Source organism: Podarcis erhardii (assembly GCF_964252035.2).
Source record: "Podarcis erhardii genome assembly, chromosome: 7".
Taxonomy (NCBI): Eukaryota; Metazoa; Chordata; class Lepidosauria; order Squamata; family Lacertidae; genus Podarcis; species Podarcis erhardii.
Window position 1 is genome coordinate 30,349,397 of NC_138511.1, and position 23,856 is coordinate 30,373,252.

The 23,856-nt window shown below is 46.6% G+C and overlaps 1 protein-coding gene across 2 annotated transcripts in view; it reads right to left on the minus strand.

Annotated features, from left to right (window-relative positions):
* LOC309346845 (solute carrier family 2, facilitated glucose transporter member 1) overlaps positions 1-22,387 on the minus strand; it is a 40,387-nt gene extending 18,000 nt beyond the window's left edge. Inside the window, exons 1-2 of one of the 2 annotated variants that reach the window (XM_081871094.1) lie at positions 22,055-22,387; positions 81-173 (exon numbers count right to left, since the gene is read on the minus strand). In XM_081871094.1, the coding sequence (XP_081727220.1) occupies positions 81-173; positions 22,055-22,075 (114 nt within the window). In that variant the 5' untranslated portion in view covers positions 22,076-22,387. The remainder of the gene's footprint in view (positions 1-80; positions 174-22,054) is intronic. The other variant, XM_081871093.1, reaches the window with a different exon arrangement.
* Positions 22,388-23,856: the final 1,469 nt, after the last annotated feature.

The window sequence follows — 23,856 nt, forward strand, 5'->3', positions numbered from 1 at the left end:
CACGTGGGTTTGCCCATCAGATGGTTTGCCCATCAGAGAAACTGCAAGCCATTCATTCATTCCTCCCTTTCAGCTCTCACCTTCTGTGGGGCATTGATGACTCCAGTGTTGTAGCCAAACTGCAGAGATCCTAGGACTGCTCCTCCAACAGCCAGCATCAACTGAGCCGTCATCTGCTTGGGGCGGGGGGAGGAGAGAGAAGAGAGAAAACAAGGCAGATTTTTAATCAGTGGGCAAAGCGACAACTTCCAACACTTGCTCCCTGGGTACCTTCAGACAGCCCCTTGAACAAGGGTTCCCTTAAACCACACCTGTGAAGTCAAGCGTTTGAATCATTCTGCAAGCTGTGGGCAGGGAGTCTGCTTCACTGTTAAATGGCCCTTAATCTCAGAAAGTTCTTCCTAAGGTTTTGTCGCAATCTCCTTCCTTGTCATTTGAATCCATTGGTTTGAGTCCTCTCCTCTGGAGCAGCAGGAAATAAGCTAGCTCCATCTTCCATGGGACAGACCTTCACGTATTTGTTGAAGGTGGCTATCATATTGTCTCTCATTTTTCCCTGGGCTTGTGTGTTCCATAAGATGGAAAGCAAAGATACGATTTTAAATTAATAATAATAATGATGATGATGAAGAAAAACGGTCCTCTCAGGATATCAGCTCTGAAATGGGATAGGAAGAAAACAGGCCGCTATTGTTATTCCTCCCTAACGAAAGAGGGCAAAACCGGGCATGGAATCTCTCCAGCAGCTCTTTGGCAAAGCCCCTTCCCCACCTCCTTTCTGGCTAAGCCGAAAGCGACAATTAGGGGCTTGTTTCAAGCTGGAGGTTAACAGGGGCCACCAAGTTTGGACACCAGCCTGATTGTGGGGGTGGGGGTGGAGAAGGGGTTCTCCCTCAGCCGCAACGGGAAAGCAAAACAGGGGCCCTGATTTTCGCAGGCTGAACTAAGCAGCTTTGGATGCCCAAAGCCCCTTTTCTGTTCCCACCCACGTCACAGTGGCTCTTTGTTTTGGGAGAGTCGGATCCGGGATCCGGCCTTGGCTAATCCCAGATGGTCTCTCTCTCAATTTGGGGTGGGAGGAATTTGAGGAGCCATGTGAACCTGCTTTTAGGACAATCTGGCTATACCCTTAAGCTTTACTGCCATGAGGTAATGTTCTCTCTCACTCTCTCTCTCTCTTTCGCACACACAGACATGAATGCCACATTCATGCCATACACTCAAAGCACAGCAATACCACTTTAAATACCCATGGTTCTCCCCCCAAAAAATAATCCGGGAAGCTATAGTTTGTTAAGGGTGCTGAGAGAGTCATTAGGAGGACCCCACCCCTATTCCCCTCAAAGTGGGTTAATAATCCATCCTTCTTCACAGGGAACTCACAACTTTCAGCACCCGATTTTGGTCCGATTTTGTTACCACCCTGTTACCACATGATGAAAGCTGCTGTGTGCTTCTGAGGAATACATACGTTAAGGTTTAATTCACACCTTTTCTTCTTCATTTTCCTGGAATGTATCTCAATACTGCCTGCACTGACTGGCAGTAGCTCCCCAGGGTCTCAAGACAGGAACCTGCCCCAGCTCTAACTAGAGATGTCATTGGAGATTGAACCTGCATGAAAAGCTGCTGCTCTGTTTGCTGAGCTACAGCCCTTCCCAAGATTCCAAATTTTCAAATTTTGCAGGTTTACCTTAAAGGCTCACCACAGCATCCCCAGATATGTTCGTTACTGCATTTTGAAAATTTATTTTGCAAAGACAAAAGAGTGTTCACCTGCATGCTAACTGCAAAGTTCTACGAACCAGGGATGGGTCTTTGACTACAACTCCCATCAGCTCCTGTCCTAGCACGGCCAATGCTTAGGGACAAAGACAGATGTGGTCCAGCAACAACTGAGCATCACGAGGTACTCTGTGCTACATCACGTGTTTTATGCCCTTGGAAGTGATAAAAATGCTGCAGCAGAAACTGGCCTGGCGCACCTGGAACCAAGCAGCTGCAGTCTGCTGGGCTAGCATCCAGCTCCTTTTAGTGTGGGTTGCATAGCTGTCAACCTTCTCTTTTTTTGCGGGAAATTCCCTTATTCCAGCGCCATTTCCCGCTGCTATCCCGGATTGTTAGATATCCTGTAGACTGTCCCCGGGACAGGTGAGGCTGCTGATCCCTTATTTTCAAATCTGAAAGTTGACAGCTATGATGGGTTGGGTGGTCACATCTCTGGGGCTTCAGGGCTGCCCCTCATGAACAAAGGGCACCTAGCAAAACAAGGGGAGACCCAGCACAGCAAACTCCCAGTCTTTTCTGCCACAGCTGCCCTTGTTACATTCGCTGTTTTATTCTGGGTTTATCTGATGTTTTGACGTGCTGCAAACCGCTTTTGAGATTCTTTCTTCAAAACATAAAGTGGCATAGAAACGAATAAGAATAATGAATAATATTGGAAAAGTTATAAAGAAAAGCTTTGAAAAAAAGAAAGAAAAGAATGGTGAGAACCTTGAGGAGGAGTCACTAATAAGATTCCAAGAAATCCCAGAACAGTCTGGAAAACCTCTGGCTGCTGCGGGGAAAAACTGAGCATCCGTAACAGTCCGTGATGCTCTGGGCAAGATCATAGGATTCTAGAGTTGGAAGGGACCCTAATGGTCATCCAATCCAGCCCCCTGCAGTGCAGGAATCACAGCGAAAGAATCCAAGACAGCAGCAGAACACATGTTTCTGCCATCTTCCAATGCCCTCGTTTCCCATTTCTCCTCCCTCCACATATTTTTCTCAAATCAGCTTTGGAGGCTCGGGAGTGGGGAACCATAATAAATTTAGGGGGGGGTGTTGGGGGGAGAGAGAATGTTCCATTGCGCAAGGGCAAATCCGAAATGGGAAACTTAAGAACTGCTTTGGACACAAGCCCATGTCCGCAAATTAACCCAAACCCGAAGGCTCAGCAAAACCCCAAGGGACGAGCCCCACAGTGAAGGAGGTTGTCAGAAGGAGCGGGGGACTTAGCTGATGTTCCCATTTCCTGGACCAGCCTTCCATCAAAGCAGGTAGGAAAAGCCTCCTGCTAACTGGCCTCCTCTAATCTCAAAGGCGCCCACACAGCTGTCAGGCCCTGGCAGAAGTTCATAGAAAATCCAGCACAAGAGAACCACAGACATTGTCCAACATGCTTCCATTCAAACTTGAAAGGGAAAAAAGGGAAAGGGCAGGAATTTATCATTATTATTATTATTTTAAAAACCCTAAACACAACCAAGCTGCACACCATTCATGAGGTGTCTGCCAAAATAAGATAACTTGGCATAGCCTAGTAACTAAAGGAGAGAGAGGTATATAGAAGCATGTTGCTGTGTTTCCGTTTCCCCTTTCTTCCACGGAGCTCAAGGCGGTATACAGTACAGTGGTACCTCGGGTTAAGTACTTAATTCGTTCCAGAGGTCAGTTCTTAACCTGAAACTGTTCTTAACCTAAGCACCACTTTAGCTAATGGGGCCTCCTGCTGCCGGAGCACGATCTGAGGTATATAACCTGAGGTAATATTTCTGAGTTAGCAGAGTCTGTAACCTGAAACGTATGTAACCTGAACCGTATGTAACCCAAGGTACCAGTGTACATGATTTCCCCCTCCACCCTCAATTTTATATCTAACAACAACCTTGTGAGGTAGGTTAAGTGGAACATGGGTGACTGGCCCAAGGTCACCTAGGGAGCTCCATGGCCGAGTGGAGATTTGAACCCTGGTCTCCCAGGTCCTGGTCTGACACTCATAACAACTATACCACACGGGCTCGAGAATTCAAGACGGGACCCCTGGTTCGAATCTAGCCTCTACCAGGAGCCCACACTTCAGTCCCTCCCGACTTCACTATGAGCAGTGGCGTAGCGTGGGGGGTGCAGGGGGTGCCGGCCGCACCGGGCGCAACATCTGGGGTTAGGGCAAATCCACAGGTTAGGGGGCGCAAATCCACAGGTTAGGGGGCGCAAATTACTTGCCTTGCCCCAGGTGCTGACAACCCACGCTACGCCACTGACTATGAGGGCTCATAATTCTGACTTTTAAGACAGGCATGGGGAACCCTCCAGATGATGCTGAACCACAACTCCCATCCTGCCAGGTGACTGGCCATGCTTGCTGGGGCTGATGGGAGCTGTAGTCAGGCAACACATGGAGGGCCTGCAGTTGCCCCATGCCTGGTTTAAGAGAAAGGCACACAAAGCACTTCAAAAGCCACAATGCCTGACTGCCCTTTCCCCAGCAGTATTTGGTTGCTCTGCAGAAACAGTATGTGGAGACGATGAGGACTTGCTCCTTGAGGTTCAAGAGAGTTTTGAATAGTTGTTGCCCCCCCTTTTTTTAAAAAAACACCCCCACAGTAGCCTCACTTCTACAGAGACCAATCCTTTGGTTCCCTGCTCAACCCATCCTCTTGAACTTAGCATAGTGTTGGGATCCCAAGGGTTATTCTAGTCTGACCCCCCTGGTTCACAGCGATGACAGCGATTCCTAACCCAATGCTCTTTCTTTCCAGAGTCTACTTTTATGAAACAAAAAAATTCATTCTGGTTAAACAGAACACTTTTAACTGCAAAAGAGGCATGCGTCATACAAACAAACAAACCCAACCCGTGTTAGCACAACAAGTTATTACAGCTCAGTAGCCAAGGCTGAAATCTGACTTACACTTACTTGGGAGTAAACTCCTTCTGCATCAAAGGGGTTGGGATTGGGAAGCCTGTGCTCCCCCCCCCCCCACAATCCAGTAGAAATAAACATCTCATTTGACACAACCCTATGCCTGCTTAATCAGAAACAATTCCCCCTGTGTTGAGTGGGGATTAAGGTAAAGTTAAAGGGACCCCTAACCATTAGGTCCAGTTGTGCCGACTCTGGGGTTGTGGCGCTCATCTCGCTTTACTGGCCGAGGGAGCCCACGTACAGCTCCCGAGGTCATGTGGCCAGCATGATTAAGCCGCTTCTGGCGAACCAGAGCAGCACACGGAAACACCGTTTACCTTCCCGCCAGAGCGGTACCTATTTATCTACTTGCACTTTGTTCTTTCGAACTGCTAGGTTGGCAAGAGCAGGGACCGAGCAACGGGAGCTCACCCCATAGCAGGGATTCGAACCGCCAACTTTCTGATTGGCAAGTCCTAGGCTCTGTGGTTTAACCCACAGCACAGGTGAAGTGTGTGCCTAGGACTGCAGCCTTGATTTTAGACAGAGGAAGACCTACAGCTGACGCAGTGGGGAAGCAAAATGGAGACACCAGAACAAGGAATACAGTTATGTTGGAAACAGGTGGGGCGAAGGAACTCTTCACTATTCCCCTCCTAATAATAAAAAACTCAATTTATCCAAAGTAAAATTTGTTGGAGGGCGGGAATCACCAGCTATCTGTCCTTGTTTTGGGGGGTGGTTCTCAGGCTGCTCCAAAGTTGAAGTGGTTTGGGTGTGGGGTTGATGGGGAACCACAGAATTGTAGTGTTAGAAGGGAACCAACAGGTCCTTTAGTCTAACCCCCTGCAATGCAGGAATCACAGCAGAAAAACCAGAACCAGAAAAAAGTAAAATGGAATATTTTGAAGTTCTTCTCTCACCAGATGAGAATCCTAAGCAGGAAATCACCATTTCGAGGCTCCGTGAGGATATCTGCGGAAATTGTGCCCAGCCTGCCTAGCCACAATAAAACAGAAGAATCAGAGCAGTTTGAAACCCAATTTGGGGGTGGGGTGGGGGAGAAGGGACCCCAAATAAATCATCAACCAATCTGGTTCTGATGCCATTTTAAGGCCAAACTGCTTGTCAAAGTTAAACACGAGTGGAGGGGCGGATCAGGATATTGCAGCTGCCTCCTATTTGCATTGGAAAGTTTCCTTCTCAGTGCAAACAGCAACTGTGTAAATCGTGATGTCTGCCGGGAACTGGAGACGGAGCGAAAAAGGGAGGTTCCCCCTTTCCATACCTGCTCTAGCCTTGATCCCGGTTCTCTCTCCAAACCCACGACTGGCATTTGTCATTAAAAGCAAAAAACAACAATGCATGCCTACTGCCACTTGCATTAATCTAGTAGGAAAGCGTTGTGCCCCCCACCCCCCGCTGCCTGCACACAAACTCATCACTGACCGTTCGGACACTTTTTTGATTCCTGTCTGAACAAACTCCAGGAAGTCCACAGGGAGGTCAATTTCTTTGATGACACAACCTGTGTGCATTTGCGTTGCAACATACAGAGAGGGACAGGCAGGGACATTGCTCTAACTACAATACTTTAAAGTTAAGTCAGAGACATGAGCATCAAGGCTCATAGAATGGTAGAGTTTGAAGGGACCTTGAGCGTCATCTAGTCCAACCCCTTGTAATGTGAGAATCTCAACTACAGCATCTATGACCGATGAGAGGGTCTTAAATTATTGTTGGTGACTTTTTTGTGATGATTTTATTGTTTGGACGGTTGGTTGTTGTTTTTTGTAAAACACGTGGGAGGTCGGTTTGTTTTTTATACAATCAAGCGGTGTATAGATTTTATGAAACGAAATTAATTTTGCGAACTAAATAAACAAACCGCTCCCCTCAATTGCCCGCCTGGAATGCAAGATCCATCTTTCAACTCGACGAACTTACATTAGCCACGTTCTTTGATTGCAATGGGTCTACTCAGGGCAGCGTCTGGTGAGATTCAGCCCCTGAAATTGGGGCAGGATTCTGTCTGCCTCTGGATCTGCTTGTTTTGTATTTTGCTATTGTTGTGGTTGTTACAGTATTTTAGATGCGCTTTTATTTTTTTATTTTAAATTACATTCTGTTCTTTTGTTGGATACCCTGGGATCTATTTGAATGAAGGGTGGTTCAGAAAAGTGAAATAGATAGATAGATAGATAGATAGATAGATAGATAGATAGATAGATAGATAGACAGACAGACAGACAGGTAGGTAGCAGGGTCTGTCCTGCCAGTGAGCTTCAGATGAGGGTGCCTGTTGGGTCTCTGCCCTGCTTCCCTGCTCTGGTGTTGTTTCCTTCCAATAAGCCTTTGCTGGAGGAACAGAAGAGGAGCGAGAAAGGTGTTGCAACTGGGCAGCAACAGACTTTGTCCCCACCCCCAAGTTCCACAGCAGATCAATCAACCACTCACTCCAGATACAGAAGCATCCTAGAAATAAACCCAGGGGAGGCTGCCCATGGCAGTTGTGAATGAGTCCCTGTTCTCAGCAACTGGGTCTGAAGAGGAGCCACACACCTGAATTTTCAGAAGTGAGCCATCTGAGGATGTGCAATTTAAACATGCATGCTAGGCTGAAGAAAAATATTGCTGCGTGCTTGCTTTTCTTAGCTTAAAAAAAAGTCTGGCTGATAGGTCCTATTTCAAGATTTTGCACAGATGTGCATGTGGGGAATTGGTTCACAGATAAAAAACAAAGTGAAACCTCACAACCCAACCTTTGTGCATTCCTTCCCACCCCCCATCCCCTGCTCCCTGACTGATGAGCACCCTAGGTCATGTTTCATCATCCACCCTTCAGACACCACCATCGCCCAACTCACTTCCTATGACTAAGTATTCTCAACGGACAAAACAAAAGTGCCCCAGCTGGTTTATAAAAATGATCACTTGTGTGACATTTTCTATTTGCAAAGGAGCTCAGGTGCTTTAAGAAGCACCCACTAAGGTGTGCTACAAATTCCTACCATCACTATTTAAAGACACTTGGGACAGTCAAAGTTTGGATTGTGAAAGCAGAGAACTAATTGGCTACTTGCTAATGACAGCAAGATGGAATGTCACACATACATGGGTAAAGCCACAGTGGAAATTTGGAATGACGAAGTCTAGGTTTCTGACCATGTCAGAAAAGCCAATGCAAATAATGATACTACTACTACTACTACTAATAATAATAATTTTATTATTTGTACCCTGCCCATCTGACTGGGTTACCCCAGCCACTCTGGGAGGCTTTCAGCATATATAAAAACACATATATAAAAACACAATAAAACATTACATTAAAAAGCTTCCCTATGCAAAAAGTTCGCTTACTGAGAGGTACCTTTTATCCAGCCTGATTTCACTTTATTTAGTATATAATGAGGGAGAAAAGCCCCCAAATACCCCAGCAAGATATTGAATTTTACTTTGCTTAACAGCAAAAAAATGGATCCACATTAGAGATCAGTGACCTGGGATCTTGGGAACTCTATGCTGCACACGATGAAACATGTGGCACAGAAACAGAATAATCAGACATAAGAATGTAAGTGGAGCCTTGCTGGATCAGGCCCACTAAATGAAGAAGCGGTTGGTAGATCAGAACTTAAACCAGGTTTACTGTAGGAAGTATGAATGTGGTACAGTGGTACAGTGGTACCTCGGGTTAAGTACTTAATTCATTCCGGAGGTCCGTTCTTAACCTGAAACTGTTCTTAACCTGAAGCACCACTTTAGCTAATGGGGCCTCCTGCTGCCGCTGCACAATTTCTGTTCTCATCCTGAAGCAAAGTTCTTAACCCGAGGTTCTATTTCTGGGTTAGCGGAGTCTGTAACCTGAAGCGTATGTAACCTGAAGCGTATGTAACCTGAGGTACCACTGTATTTGAGCTACGAGATAGGGATGCAGAACATGTGGCCACCCAGATGTGTCTGGACAACTCGCAACAACCTTGACTGCTGGCCATGCTATAGCTGGAGCTGTTGGGAGACCCACAGCATCGGGGGGGGGGGGATCAGTTGCTGGCCTCCCAAATACAGCATCCCGGCTCCGAGCCAAAGGTGGGCGTAGATGATCTCACCAACCCTGAGTGATTCAGAGGGGGATCCGAACAAACGACAAGGTGAACAATCCCCTGCAACTTATCCGGAGGAAACAGCACGGCGGCCAACATTGTGGCGGGCTTACAGCTTTGAGATTAGTTTGCAGAGCAACAAAAGCTGCCGGCAGCTATAAATCCCCACTGAGGTGTAGCGTGGGACCGGGCAGGCCAACAACCCGTCTGCTTCTGGTTGTGTAACGGCTATTTACCACAATCACATGCCGGAGCTTTTGCAAAAGACATAATGAGGCCCGGCCAGCCCCTCCTGACAAAGCTTATGACAAAGGATTAGGCCACATGGAGAAAGCAGCACATAGTCCAACTATGGAACTCCCCCCCCCGAGAGGGCCACCAATTTCAATGGCTTCAAAAGAGGACTGGGCAAATTCAAGGCTAGCCATAGGGATGCTCTGCCTCTACAAGCAAGGCTTCCGAATACCAGTTCCTGGAAAGCACAGCAAGTGAGGTGTGCTTTGGTGCTCAGTCCTGCTTGCCAGTTTCCCATTGGGGGGGGGGGCATCTCGTCCGTCACTGTGAGAACAGGGTATGTTGGACTGGGTGGGCCACTGGCCTGATCCAGCAAGCTGTTCTACATATCCATCATGACCAATAAGCCAGAGGCAGACCCCTCCTCCTCTTCCACCCTGATTTATTTCATCTCATTTATGAATGGCTTCCCAATGTGTTTTAGCATCCTTCCGCGAATCTGTCCAACCCCCTTTTTGAAAGCCAGCATCCGTGTCACTCAGGGCAGCCCCTTCCGTCCCATTCACTTAGCATCCAGAAGTGTTTTCCTTGGTCTGTCCCATAAAAAAATAAAATTTAATTTATTTGCTACCAAAAAAAGGGAGAAAAGTGCAAACTTAACAAAAAGAAAAGAAACTAAGAAACAAAGGTTTGAACCGCAAAGGGTCAAAGCCTTGGAGGGACAAAAGTAGACAGATACAGAGCAGCTCTAAAGAGATCATAAAGTGTCCCCATTGATTACATCGCATGGCTGGGAAGGCTATTATAGTGGGGAGAAAACCCCTCTTCCTCCACCTTCTCCTCACCAGGCATAATGTTGTAAGTAGAGCGAGATAAATTGGTTTGGCTCCATCTTATGTCCATTTTGCATGCGCTCATTCAATATCCTGTTCGGTCCTGTCGCCACCACAATCCACATTTTTTAAATTTTGAGAAATCTGCACATAGATTAGTATCCATGTGAATGTTTCCCCCCAAAAGGCAACACATTTCTAAATGCAGTTTCTCTTAGGATATGCAGCACTTTCCTCAAAGTAGAGGACAGCGTTGCAAAATTCAAAAAAATACGAAATCTGAAGGATAGATTGTCCCAGGATACTGGAGGTGATATAGAGTATTTAGACTCCATTTCTACCTCCCAAGCACTCAGCGGGAGTCACTATCATCTCAGGAATCCTTACAACACCCTCCCCCCTCGAAGTCAGACTAGGGTTACCAATACAAACTAGGGCTTGTGCGAGATTGAAAAGTAAGAGCTTTGGAAGGACGCATTACGAGTTCACAGTGGAAAGGAAGATCTGAACCAGAGTCTTTCTGCTTCGCTGCTCGCTCTCTTATTAGACAGTCCACTGCCTCTAATATCCATCTTGGAAATGTAATGTATTTTATTTCGGCTTTTGGGGGGGAGGAGGGGCTGCCACCTTCTGCTTGAAGTGTTCACCTAGCGGAAACAGTTAAAAGCACCAAGGAAATATATTTCCTCCCTCTTCCTTTCTTGGGCAAGGAGGGGGGAGGGAGGCCACGGAAAGAAGATTAAGTGGGAGACTCATTTTGCTCTCCTTTCAGAGACTGAGACCAACACTTCCCTCCTCCCCGGAACGTGCAAAGGGTCATGTACACGCCCATTACGTTCCTCAGCCCAGCTCCTGCCTACAGATTACCCACGACACTGGACAAGGCTTATGCATATGTACACCTCCCCCAGTACGAACTGGACTCCTCACTAACTAAAAAAGAGAGAGAGAGAGAGAGAAAGCTCTGACCTCAGATCTCAGGTTGCTGGGGGCTCGTCCCCCCACAGCCAATCAGGATGCTGATCCTGCGCACGGCCCTCCCTTCCCCCCTCGTAAGCCAGAGCATCATGTTCACCTTTCGCCCACATTCGCTGGGCTGCTTCTGCCTGCCTGCCAGCCCCCCCCCCCTCCAGTCCCGCCAGGCGGACATGCCAGCAGCACCCTCCCCAATGGAGGAGTGGGGGTGGGGGAAGGGGAGGAGGAAGATGGGGGAGAGAAAGGGGCCTCCCCATTTCATCAGGAGGCGGGAGGGAAGCATGGCAAGATGCATCCACTTTGAATATGCCCAAATGCTAGAAGCGACCGGAAACAAGCACATTCTCCCACCAGGAGGGGTGAAGGCCTATCCCATCGCAAAGAAGACTTGCTCTTGCCAGGGTACAGACCCTCCCCGCCCCCAAAATTCAGGAGCTTAACAACATGGCTCAAGTTAGAAACCTTTTGTCATTTGCTTTCCAGACGGAAACTTGCACAGGCAGAGCAAAAGACTGGAGAGCTGGAGCAGTGACGTCTGACAACTTAGAGGCGGGAAGCAGCTAAATTCCTAGTGAGGGGGGGGGGATTACTGCTGCTACATCAGGTCCTCCTTGCAGGCTTCCCTTTGGAACAGCCACCGCATAGCTGTCACCCTTCCCTTTTTGTTGCGGGAAATTCCCTTATTCCAGCGCCGTTTCCCGCTGCTTCCGCAGATTGTTAGATATCCCGTAGACTGTCCCCAGGACAGGTGAGGCTGCTGATCCCTTATTTTCAAATCTGAAAGTTGACAGCTATGTGCCACCGTGAGAACAAGATGCTGGACTGGTTGGGCCACTGGCCTAATGCAGGGTCTTCTCACGTTCTTAAAAGGTTTCGGGACCAACTCAGCTCAAATTCAGCTGCTCCACACTGCTGGAGGTGCAGCCTCAAACAGACCTTTCTCTTTCAGCAATCGTTTTAAATTAAGTTGCATTATGGATCTTGTGATTTTACCTGTGGGGTTTGTGGCTGCTGTTCGTTAAACACACTATATCCTTTTGGCTGATAAGATTGTTTTATTGATTCTTACATAAAACTCTCTAACTGTCTATGGTGACAAGTGGCTTAGGGATATTATAAATCAATCAATCAATCAATCAATCAATCAATCAATCAGTCACCCACCCAAATGGCCCCAACTGGGAGAAAACAATGCCTGCAGATCTCACTTTCCACCAATTATGTAATTTTTAAAAAAGAAAAGAAAGATTAGAAACATGCCTTGCGTCCAAAAAAGCTAGTATAAAATTGACCTTTCAGCTACAGCACAAGATCTGCCCCCCCCAAAAAAAATTCCTTCCTTGCCCCAGGTATAGTGTTGCCAACTAACCAGAAAAAGAGACACTGTGAGCTGCTCTTGTGCCTTTTAATAGCATGAAGTATCATCATCTGCCAAATGTCTAGAGATCAGGCATTGGAGAAGCAACCCATTCACTGTAAAAAAAAAAACCACTTTCCTAATCCAGATCAAGTTGGTGTTAAAGGGTTAGAGCAACTGCAGCCAAACCAGAAATGGGCAACCCAGATCTCAATCAGGACTGCCATTTTGGATTTCAACACCAAGGGAGACAAGATGTTCAGCTGGGCTTCTTGGATCATTCAATATTAACTTGCTTTTTAAAAGAAGAAGTGTACTTCAAGGATATTTGTCGTTTGCTATACCTGATCATCACTATAGCAATGACATCAGTACAGGATACGTCCCTTTGGTGCAAATGCTTAGTACATTGCAGGACAATCATTGCACATTGCACAGAATTGCAGGACAATCATTGCACACAGTCTTGTGTCTATGCAGAAGTAAGCTCATTGTATCCAGTGGGGCTTACTCGCTTACAGTATTTCAGACTTAGGGTGTGTTTTGTGGTAGAGAGGGAGAAACAGGCCTACTGCCTTGTCTAAGGGAGTCCTCTGAGCTCCTCCACCACCCCTCTCTTGAGTGCTTGCTGTCTGGGGTTTCCAACCCCACCCTAATGAAATTTTCTTTATATTTACTCCCCCCCTTTTTTTTTACTCTTCTGCCTAGAACAGATTTGCAAGTAGCGGCTCGCCTCTTCGCCTACTGCGCAAACTCAGAACCACCAGCAGAAAATTTCCATGAACCAAAAGATGCTCCTTTTCGGATGGAAAAACCCCAGAAAAGGCCCCGCGCACCCCCCAAGCAATTGTTTTTAAACTGGTACAGGATCTCTGGAGCCCAGAGGAATCCTGGAGATCAGCAAAGCGTATCATGATAACAAATGCATTTTGTCAATATTTATTATCCCCATCCTTTCCAACAATGATCCGGGACAACTCCCACTGACCCGGTCTGGTCTAGAGGGGTCTTTGTCCAGGAGATCAAAGGCTGCCCCATTGTGTCCCAGGCCTCTTTGATGAAGGAGCAGAAGAAAAAAGAAGGAACGCCGCCCCCCCCCCCGCCTTCTTCATAAATTGTTGTTTTAATCCTATCGGCTTCCGAAATTTTTGGCCTGGGGGGAGCGGAGAAGGAAGCGGACCACGAAAGTGCCCCGCTTGTGAGCTTCTCCATCCTTCCCCTGCAGTGGTGTGCTCCCAGCTGTCACGTCCCACATTCCTGTTCCAAATCCACACCTTATGAGCAACTCAGCCCGTGGCGCTGCCAAGATTCCAGCCCAGCTCTTCCCTGCCACCACCCTCGCCCCTGCCGACTGTGTCATCAGCAATCAGGGTTCCATCGGCAGCCTTGTGACCAGTCTCTGCACACAAGGGGGGCGGGGGAGACATACCACGGCATGGAAAGGAAGCAATTGACAACCCTCTTGCACAATTTAAATCTTTCAAAAGCATCCTGACCCAGAAACATTGGATCACACACGAGCAGTGTTGCCTCAAATGCCCTTTGATGTGGGTGAGGCTCTGTCTTGGGCTGGTCTTCCGCCTTTGCAGGCCTAAAGCGGGAATATTTTTTGCAAGCTTGATTTATCAGTGCGATTGGGCCATATGCAGGCTCTATGAATGGAAAGTGGAGACGCTATAGGTGCTTTCCCTTATTTGTTTATTTTGTTAATGCAGAAAAAACTTCAATGAAAACGAATAATAATACAGTGGTACCTCGGGTTAAGTACTTAATTCATTCCAGAGGTCCGTACTTAACCTGAAACTGTTCTTGACCTGAAGCACCACTTTAGCTAATGGGGCCTCCTGCCGCTGGAGCACAATTTCTGTTCTCATCCTGAAGCAAAGTTCTTAACCCGAGGTACTATTTCTGGGTTAGCAGAGTCTGTAACCTGAAGCGTATGTAACCTGAAGTGTATGTAACCTGAAGCGTATGAAACCCGAGGTACCACTGTAAAAAAAAAACTTAAGCAGGAAGAGAAAGCGTTTGCATTTCAGGATAGCAAACGGACCCGAGAGACCCTTTAGCTATAGAAAGATAAATGGCTCAATGGGTTTGCCTCTATGACAGCAGAATTCAGAAATGAAGAGGCATAGCGAATGTCCCTTTATTAAAAAGGGAGATGGCCCCATAAGAGTCGGACCACGCCTGCAGAGACACGGCTTCAAATCCTCACTCTTTCTTGGGATAGACACACACTCAGCAATACCAACTTTATGGGATCATTGCAAAGGTAAAAGGCAGAGAGGAAATTGTATGTGCTGCTTTTGCTCCTTGGAAGCAAATGTAATTAAAACAATGAGTGAGTCTGCGGTTGCACACAGGCTTTGAATGGAGAGAGAGCCCCGGGCTCAATTTCTAGCAATTGTCATTGAAGTGTCTCCAGTTAACAGAGCTGAAAAGGGCCTTGCAGAGCAGGGGTGAGGACTCCAACTCCCATCACCTCTGGGGACTGGACAGGGCTGCTGGGCCTTGTAGTCCAAAAAACATCTGGAGGGCTACAGGATACCCACCGCAGCTGGAAAGCCACCACCAGCCCCTTGGATAAGCTGGTCTGACTTGGGGTGAGGCAGCATCATAGTTCAGAAGGCAGCCCTATTGAATTGCACCCAGATTACATGTCTAGTACAAGACTGCAACTTCATCTAGATAGCCCTGGGAATCAATGTGCTGCCTACCCTAATAGTCCACAAGTGAAGGCACAAGGACTAAATCCAGCCCCTTGAATTGCTAATATAAGGACTATCTTATACTGAGTCAGACCTTTGGTCCATCAAGCTCAGTGCTGTCTACACTGGCTGGCAGCAACTCTCCAGGGTTTCAAGCAGGAGACATTCCCAACCCTACCTAGACTGAACCTGGGACTTTCTGCATGCAAAGCAGGCTCACCGCCCTTGAGCCACGATTCCTCCCCACAATAAACCCAGAAAACCACAGTAAACAGTAAGGTCTTCACTTGCAGCAGAGAAACAAAACTGAGACCTCAGGTCCAAACAAAGCAGGCCTGCTGCGTTATACAAAATGAAAACAAGTACCGGTATACCAATGTACTGTTTTTAAAAAGGCAGACGAAAAGCATAAAACTAAGGAGCAGGATAAGACAAAATTGCAATAGGAACAGCAGCTAACGAAAGGATTTGCCAGCATCCTAAATCCAGGCTCAGAAGAAAATAGGCAGCCAATTCAACTCTTTTAGAACAGGCATAATCAAAATTCTGGCAGCAGCGGTCTGCCCTGGTGGAAGTAATATCTGCCTGCCACACCAGGGCTTCCCTCTCTCTTAGGAATCACCTGTGACCTCGTCTTGGTCAGGGTGAGCTGAGAGCATAAGGGAAAGTCACCAGAAGATGGGGCAGCTCCTAAGCAACTGCTTCAATTGCTTTTGCCTGCTTTCTCCTTTTGAGAATTAGAAACCGGGCCAGCCCTACCGTTAGACAATCGCATTAGGTGGCAGGTACTTGTGGGGAGCTAGAGGACAGAAGCAGCAGCCACAGCTCCTGAGCCCTGTGGTCATTCCCCTCTGTTAGAGATCAGGGCTGTGTGCACCCCCTCAGCTCCACTCAGGTAATGGAGGATACTATCCCATTGGGGCATCTCTGTTATGATGGATAGGCAAGATACAAGTTCAAGTCCACAGCCCGTGAGCTTTGTTCAGCTGCCATCTCTCAGGCCTACCTATCTTGCAGGGTTGTGGAGAAAGCTTCCTCCCAAAATTTCATGTCAAGAGTTTACCTGCCCTATAGTTCAAACCCTGCACTACAGCTCTTCAGGCATCACACAGCAGGATTTCTGCTCTTTTATGTCAGTCGTTGCCAGGATACTGACACTCCCCAAATGTAACCCGAGACAGAAGTCAGTTCCAGTTTAGGAACTAGTCTCCTGCATGAGCTCTCCATAAGCCAGTGGTGTCCAAACATTTTTCAAAGAGGGCCAGATTTGATGAAGTGAAGGGCCGTGAGGGCCGACCAAAGGACCAATCAAAGTTGCTGACCTTTTTTAGGATTGAAGTGGTTGGCCTTTCTTTATGATTTTACCCCAAAGTTGTTGAACTTTTTTTTTTTAGGATTGAAGTTTTTGAGGGGTTTTTTGGCTGAGATGACTGGCAGAATCCGAGACCTGGGAGAGGAACTGGTGGAGGAGGACTGGAAGAAATTTAAGGATTATCTACAAAAACATTGTAAACTGTATGAATGCTAAGAAAGATGTAAGATTTGTAATAACACGGCTCCAACAAATTAGTAATAAGGAATATAAATTTGAATGTAATTGAAAGAAAAGATAAATTTTGGATAAACAATATTTCAAATTAAGATCTCAAAAGTGTGATTTAAATTCTAAAATTTGAGATTTAATATTGGATAATTATATGATATGAATGGAAACAAGTAAATAATTTGCTAGCAAAATTTGTGAGTTCAGAATGCAGGAACAAGAGATGTGAGGAAGTCCAAAGAGGAGAATGAAATGTGGAAATTTGAAAAGACTATGTTATTATGTATGTTTTTTGTTTATTGTTTAAAAAACTTTAATAAATATTATTTAAAAAAAAGAAAAAGTGTTTAGTACCTTAAGAGTTATGAATAAAACTTCCCTTGTTTCATTTTAAAAAAAAAAATGAAGTTTTTGAGGGGTTTTTTTAGGATTTTACCTCAGGAAATAAACTGCTACAGGGGCCGGATTGATTAAACCGACCGGCAGGCCGGATTATGCCCCCGAACCAGACTTTGGACATGCCTGCCATAAGCCAACAGAAACCAAGAAATCCACTGTTGACTCAAATGCATTATTGGCAGGGATCTTAGGAGCCAACTCCTAGGGAACGTGGGGGCTTTGGCCCCCACAAAAAAATATTTGAGGGGGCTGAACAAAGTTGATGGGTATTCCCATTCAAACGGTGTGTGTGCACTTTGTCATGTGATTGATTATGCGGTGCAGGGCTTACCTGGGCCCCCCACAATATTTTATTCGAGTCGGCACCCCTGGCAGCAATCCAATGGAACATTTGCTTGGAAGCTGTATGCCGGCTCCCTCGGCCAACAAAGCAGGATGAGCGCTGCAACCCCAGAGTCGTCTGCGACTGGACCTAACGGTCAGGGGTCCCTTTACCTTTTCCATATACATTGCAAGGGTAGACCTGATGACTCTCTACAATTAGAGGTCACCCATTTCACAGACAGAGAACTGAGGCCAGGAATATATGTGGGAGTTAGACCTCAACATTTGAAAAGTAAGTACCACAGATTATTCTTGAGCAGAATTTTTTCCCCCTACAACACCACACTGAAGAACAAGTGTGAGATTCTGGGAAAGCTCTTTTTCATTAGTGACAGGGACAATGAATTGAAAAATAAAGATGAAACGCTTAAAGCATCGTTACAGATCAATGATAGGGAAAGCGAAAGAAACCGAGGTAGCAAGCCTATACATGCTTACCTGGGAGTATAACCGTTTGAGCTTACTTCTGAGTAAACTTTTTATAGGATTGCATTGCACAATTTCTAAAGAAATTTGCAACTGGCTGCCGCATAATCCAAGTTCATTAGCGATGGAAAGGACATTCCCAACCCAAGCTCAATGTTCGTTTCAGTGCTGATGTTTCACCCTCCATTAACCGAAATGTACGAGACAATTTTTAAACACAAAGCCATTCATTTTAAAGAATGATTAAACATCTCTCTATTACTCCCGGGGAAGAATGTCTGCAGATATTGCACAACTGTCATTTCCTAGATAGGAAATGTTGCAGAACAGGTATGTTTGACATTTTGAGAGGAGAAAAAGTCCAATTACAGACATGTCAGTCTGGACACTTGCAGACATGTACACCGTAAAAGCAGAAACGCACCCTGAACTTAACTGGATTTTAACTGTGTATTTTAACTTGTTTTCAAGAGGAGGATTTCGGAGAATATAAAATGTGATTGTGTTTAATCAAAATATATTCTGCTGGATCTTCAAAACAGAAACTAACCAAGTTACAATGTAACCAAGTTACATGACGGCAACCCCCACAAAAAGAGGGATGCGATTTAAAAAGTGAAAACAATCCAGTTATTCCCACCCCCATTGTGAGCCTTGTAATGAATTTTAGAATGATTTCAGAGTCTAAAAAAATATTTCTAATATAATGTAATAGAAGACAACGTTTTACAGATTAACAACAGCATAGCCCTACTGAAATTAATGGACCTAAATTAGTCATGCTCATCAGTTTCAATGTGTCTACTTAGAGAAGAGCTAACATGGGACCAAACCTATCTGTAAACTTAGGGGAGAGGGTACAAAAAAACAGAACTGTCTGCCAATAAAGGTACGTGTGAGAAATAGATTACTTGTTCCCAAAATAAAAAGTAAGCCTTACTAAAACACTAGACTGATGGTGTGATCCACAAGCCAGTTAATCGCACCAAAGTCACCATGACTAGCGGACAGCTTGACTTATTTACTCTAAGGCTGCAGCCTATACCTTGGAGTAAAAGCCCCACTGAACTTAATGGGGCTGACATCTGAGCAGACATGCATAGGAGAACATTAAGCTCAATGGGATTTACAAGCAGCACAAAATTGCAGCTGAACCATGCAGCACCAAACACAGTTCTTACCTATCTGTAAGCCCCAATGAACCTATTGGAATTTAAACACCAAAGGAGAAAACATGCATAGGGGGCAGGCATGGGCATAGCCAAGGTGGGCTGCCCCCTAACAAAAATACTGGCTACACCCATGGGGGCAGGTTACACAGTGTGCTTCCTTGCGAATAAGACACAGTGCACATAGTGCAATTTACTTCTGAGTCAACATGCCTATAGGCTTGTTGGGTGTTTAATCCCAGGTCTACCCCAATCCCATACAAATTCAGGGGTGGGGTCCTCAGATTTAAGAGCTGGGGTGATGTTGGTAAGTGTAGCTGGATCTTCAATACTTCCCAGAGACCAGCCTTTCTCAGTCTTGGGTACCCAGATGTTGTTGGACTACAACTCCCATCATCTTGCTAATTAGGGATGATGGGAGTCGTTGTCCAACAACATCTGGGGTCCTAAGGTTGAGAAAGGCTGCACTAGACTATTTACCCTACCCTACCCTGTCTTATTTCTAGTACCTGAGCTCAGAGCCCCTCTGGCTGTGAAAATCAGCTCTCCTCCATTTCACCTGCCTTTATACAGCAACGCGGGTGGTGCTGTGGGTTAAACCACAGAGCCTAGGACTTGCCGCTCAGAAGGTTGGCAGTTCGAATCCCCGTGACGGGGTGAGCTCCCATTGCTCGGTCCCTGCTCCTGCCAACCTAGCAGTTCAAAAGCACGTCAAAGTGCAAGTAGATAAATAGGTACCGCTCTGGCGGGAAGGTAAATGGCGTTTCCATGCGCTGCTCTGGTTCGCCAGAAGCGGCTTAGTCATGCTGGCCACATGACCTGGAATCTGTACGCCGGCTCCCTCGGCCAATAAAGAGAGATGAGCGTTGCAACCCCAGAATCAGTCACGACTGGACCTAATGGTCAGGGGTCCCTTTACCTTTTTAAGTACAATGCATCTTCTGAGCCTTAAGCTGCAACCTCATCATGCACGCTTTCTGGGTAGTCCCACTGAACCCAGCAGCATTGCAATTTCAAATAGACACACGTAAGACTGAGCACCAGAACTGGTTTGCAAATGCTCACACACTGCTAGTTCTGGATTTTGCCTGTGCAGAGCCGCACACACCTCAATCCAAGCGCCCTGAGTTTGTGGGCTTGCATTACAAGTCAGCTGTGGATGCTTCTCCTTTCTGCAAATATCAGTGTCCAACAGCTCAGATAACCAATATGATGAAGTCTAGGCTTTGCCAGCCTGCCGCCCTCTGGATATTTTGCAGCCTGGCAAAGACTGGGACAGAGGCTAGAAGACTGGACAGGAAACATCGTGGGTTCATTTATTGTATCTTCTGTTTTATGCTCACAACAGCCCTGGCAAGGCAGGTCATGGTCAAGATAAAGCAAGGGTTACAACATCACCCATGAACTTCCCAGCAGAGCATGATTTGAACCAGCGTCTCTCCTGTCCTGGCCTAACAATTTAACCACAGCACCATGTCCTCTGCGTAACTTGAGCCCAGCCAATTGCAGGGTTGTTGTAAAATAAAATAACCCCAGATAAGTGATATACACTCGCCTGATGACCTTGAAGGATGGAATGCACTTTTTTAAAATAAATAAAAATGTAAATTAGGAAATAAAGCAGAAACTGGTGCACACAGTCAAATATTCCAACTTCTCAATCACGGCATTATCAACAAAAGTTGCCATTTCTCCCTGATACAGAGGCTGCAGAGTTTCTGACAAATTTCCAGCTGACTGTTACAAACAAAGTGGGCTGTCCCAAAATCAGGGGTTTTTGGAACACCTTCTGCAGCCCCAGAGGGCACTTGAACCCTGTTTAATAGGGAACACAAGCACACAAAACTTTGCGAATTGCACCCCACTAATAAATAAATCAGTCACAGAATATTGACAGGCGTAAAGTTGCCAAACATTCGGATAGCTTTAATAAGTGCTCATAAATGAAACAGGTGTTTCCCCAATTTCTTTTCATTCTTTTCTCTTCTTCAGTTTCAGAAAAATATAGATCTACTGCACATCAATAAACCTGTTCAGTGTGTTGCCAAGAGTTTTGCATCCAAACACAAAATTTCCATTCAGTAGAGGAAAATTTAGACGCTGAAGTAGAGGCAAAAGGTGGAACAAATTATTCTCTGGGGAGGCGGGAGCCCCTCAAGCTAAGAGCGGGCTAACAACAACACCAACACACACACACACACACACACACACACACACACACACACACACAGACTCACTGACACACACACACACACACACACACACACACAGGCTCCAAACCAAAAATTTCCACTTTGCCTCACCACCCAATCAAATCGGTGCAGCAAAGGAGGAAAAGGCAAAGTTGAACTTTCCTGCATTTTTGTCCAACGTTAAAAAGGCTGCCTTTATTTATGTTTCCTTATTTCATCACCTTCATCCTGATGTGTTCCCCCATCCCATTTAAGCAGAAGGCCCTGAAACCAAAACCCCATTTACAACCATTGTTTGAATCAGAAACAGAGGCGGGACATGAACGCTGCCATTCAAGCCATTACCCTAAAAACTCAAACAAATTCCGGAGGGGGGGAGTGAGGAAGAGAGTGAACCCATTTGGTTTCCAGTGCAGAGATTGCCACCCCCCCCCCCGCAAAAAACTCAGTCCCTCTAAAACCAAAGGAAACCCGATTTAAATATCAAAGCAGCCGAAACACAGGAGACAAAGGACACCCTCTCAGGAGCCTTTTAACGGAAGTAACACTTTTTCTCCATCAGTGATTCGTTGCTGATTTTTGGAGGGTAGGGAACAGTTATTTTGAACTTCAGTCCTTCCCCGACTTGCTAGAGAGTATTATGGGGTTGCCCCACGGCCAACATTTGGAAAGCGACATGATGCAACGGGAGGCAACGGGGGCGGGGGAGAGGAGCCCGAGCGGTGGCGGGACAGCCTGGTGGGGGCGGGGAGCAGTAGTAGGCACGGCACGGCGTTGCAGCGCGCTCCCTTCCCCCGTCGCGGGAGGGCCTTGCCGGCTTCAGCCACACGGGGGAGCCGCTGCCAACCGGCTTTCTCCGGAGGGGTCTAGCGGTCCGGCGCGCGCGCCCGCTCGCTATGGAAGCCCCCCGCCCCCGATCGCCTGCTTGGAAACCAGGAAGGCAGGCGAGGGGATCGGGGGGGGGGATCGGGGGATCCGTGACGCGGGAGGGATTCCCGGGCAGAGAAGCGGAGAAAGAAAAAGAGGGAGAGAGTTGGAGAGGCACCGCGCGCTCACCTTTCCGCCGCCGGACTCCATGGCGCTGCGCCGTGCGCCCTCGTCGTGCGCTCCGTCTCTCCAAGCGCCCGTCGAGCTCCGCCGCGCTGCTGCTGCTTCTGGGCTCCTCGGGGCTGGCTACTTCCAAGCCTGGCTGGCTGGCTAGCGGGGTTGGCTGGCTGGCTGCACGCTCCCTTGCTCGCTCGCTCGCTCGCTCGCTCTCGGCGTCGTCGTCCCCGCCAAGCTCCCGTCCGTGGTGCGGCTCTCCAAAGTGGCGGCGCGTCGTGCCTCGCCTCCTTCTCCTTGTCCCGGCCCGGCGCGTGGAAGCTGCTTAAGTGACGGCGTGTGTGTCACGCAGGCCCGCCGCGGATTGGCCGGCCCGGCCGGGAGGTGTGTCGGGGGTGTGTGGGCCCGCTTCCCGAGGAAGCGGAGCCGAGATGGGGCGGGGGGCGCCTCCCGCGTCCTGCGTGAGAAACTGCAAGGCAGAGATGGCGAGGGAGCCGGACGCAAAGGAAAGCGGCGGGGACGCGCGCTCCGGAGGCTCCTCTGGCCCGCGCATCTCCGAAAAGAGAGCAGGCGAGGCGAGGGGCAAGGAGTGAAGAAAGCACAGAGATATATATATTTAAAGCACATTTTAAGGAAAACACTTGTTTTAAAAGCACATTATTTTTTTTTAAAAAAAGCACATTTTTACTTTAATTAAAAATCCCACATGCGCGCCTAAGAGAGAACATCGTCGACATGACGTTGTTGCTTTACTGGTTTTAGGCAGAGTTTCGCTTTAAACGGTCCAGTTATTTTCAGACCTTGTGCCGCTTAGAGGATTTTGTTTTCTTTCAGAAATATTGAGCGTTATATAAGCAGTGGAACTATTAAGCGTTGCGCCTTCGCATTTGTCTGCCGCTTACATAACGCTTGATATTTACTATGGTGCACGTTATTTACCGTTTGTTTGTTTGTTTGTTTGTTTGTTTCGTTCTTTTTTTTTAAGCATATCGTGTTTATTTGGTCGTACGACTTTTAAAACTGCCACTCCTGGGATTCTATTGATTTTTTTGACAGTTGTATTCTCAAAAATAAACGTATATTTGATCGATCTTTTATACATGCTGTATATAGTTTTAATTCTAATTATGGTGTTCAATTGCTTTTTAATGAGTGTCTAGGGAAAAGATGGGATAGTAATATTATTTAAAGAAACTGTTTATGTTAGTTGCTTAATGCACATTTTAGCATATACTGTATCTTTCTATCTATCACTGGTTCAGTAATCCAACTTTCTTTTCTGTTTTTATAAAATTATGTTGCCAAGGTCAAGATTCTATTGTATGAAAATACAGACTGTATCCAATGCTAGTCCTACCCAGAGTAGAACAACTGAAATTAATAGCACATTCATACCAACTGGTCTACTCTGAGTAGAACTTGATGCAGCCTTGCCTCTGCATAGCTGTCAACTTTCAGATTTGAAAATAAGGGATCAGCAGCCTCACCTGTTCCGGAGACAGTCTACGGGATAACTAACAGTCTACGGGATAGCAGTGGGAAGCAACGGGAAATGGCGCTGAAATAAGGCAATTTCCCACAAAAAAAGGGAAGGTTGACAGCTATGTGCCTATGCATATTATATTGTACATACAAACAGTACAATAAGCATAAGAAATGAAAGAAGCAATTAACAATATAATTAAAGATGCCGTGGACCTCTTGGACCATGGGTGGGTCTAACCCCTTATGCCTTCAAGGGATAAAAGCAGGGAGGGATTTTGCGTAGTAAATGGTATGTAAATATTGATGATGATGATGATGATGATGATGATACT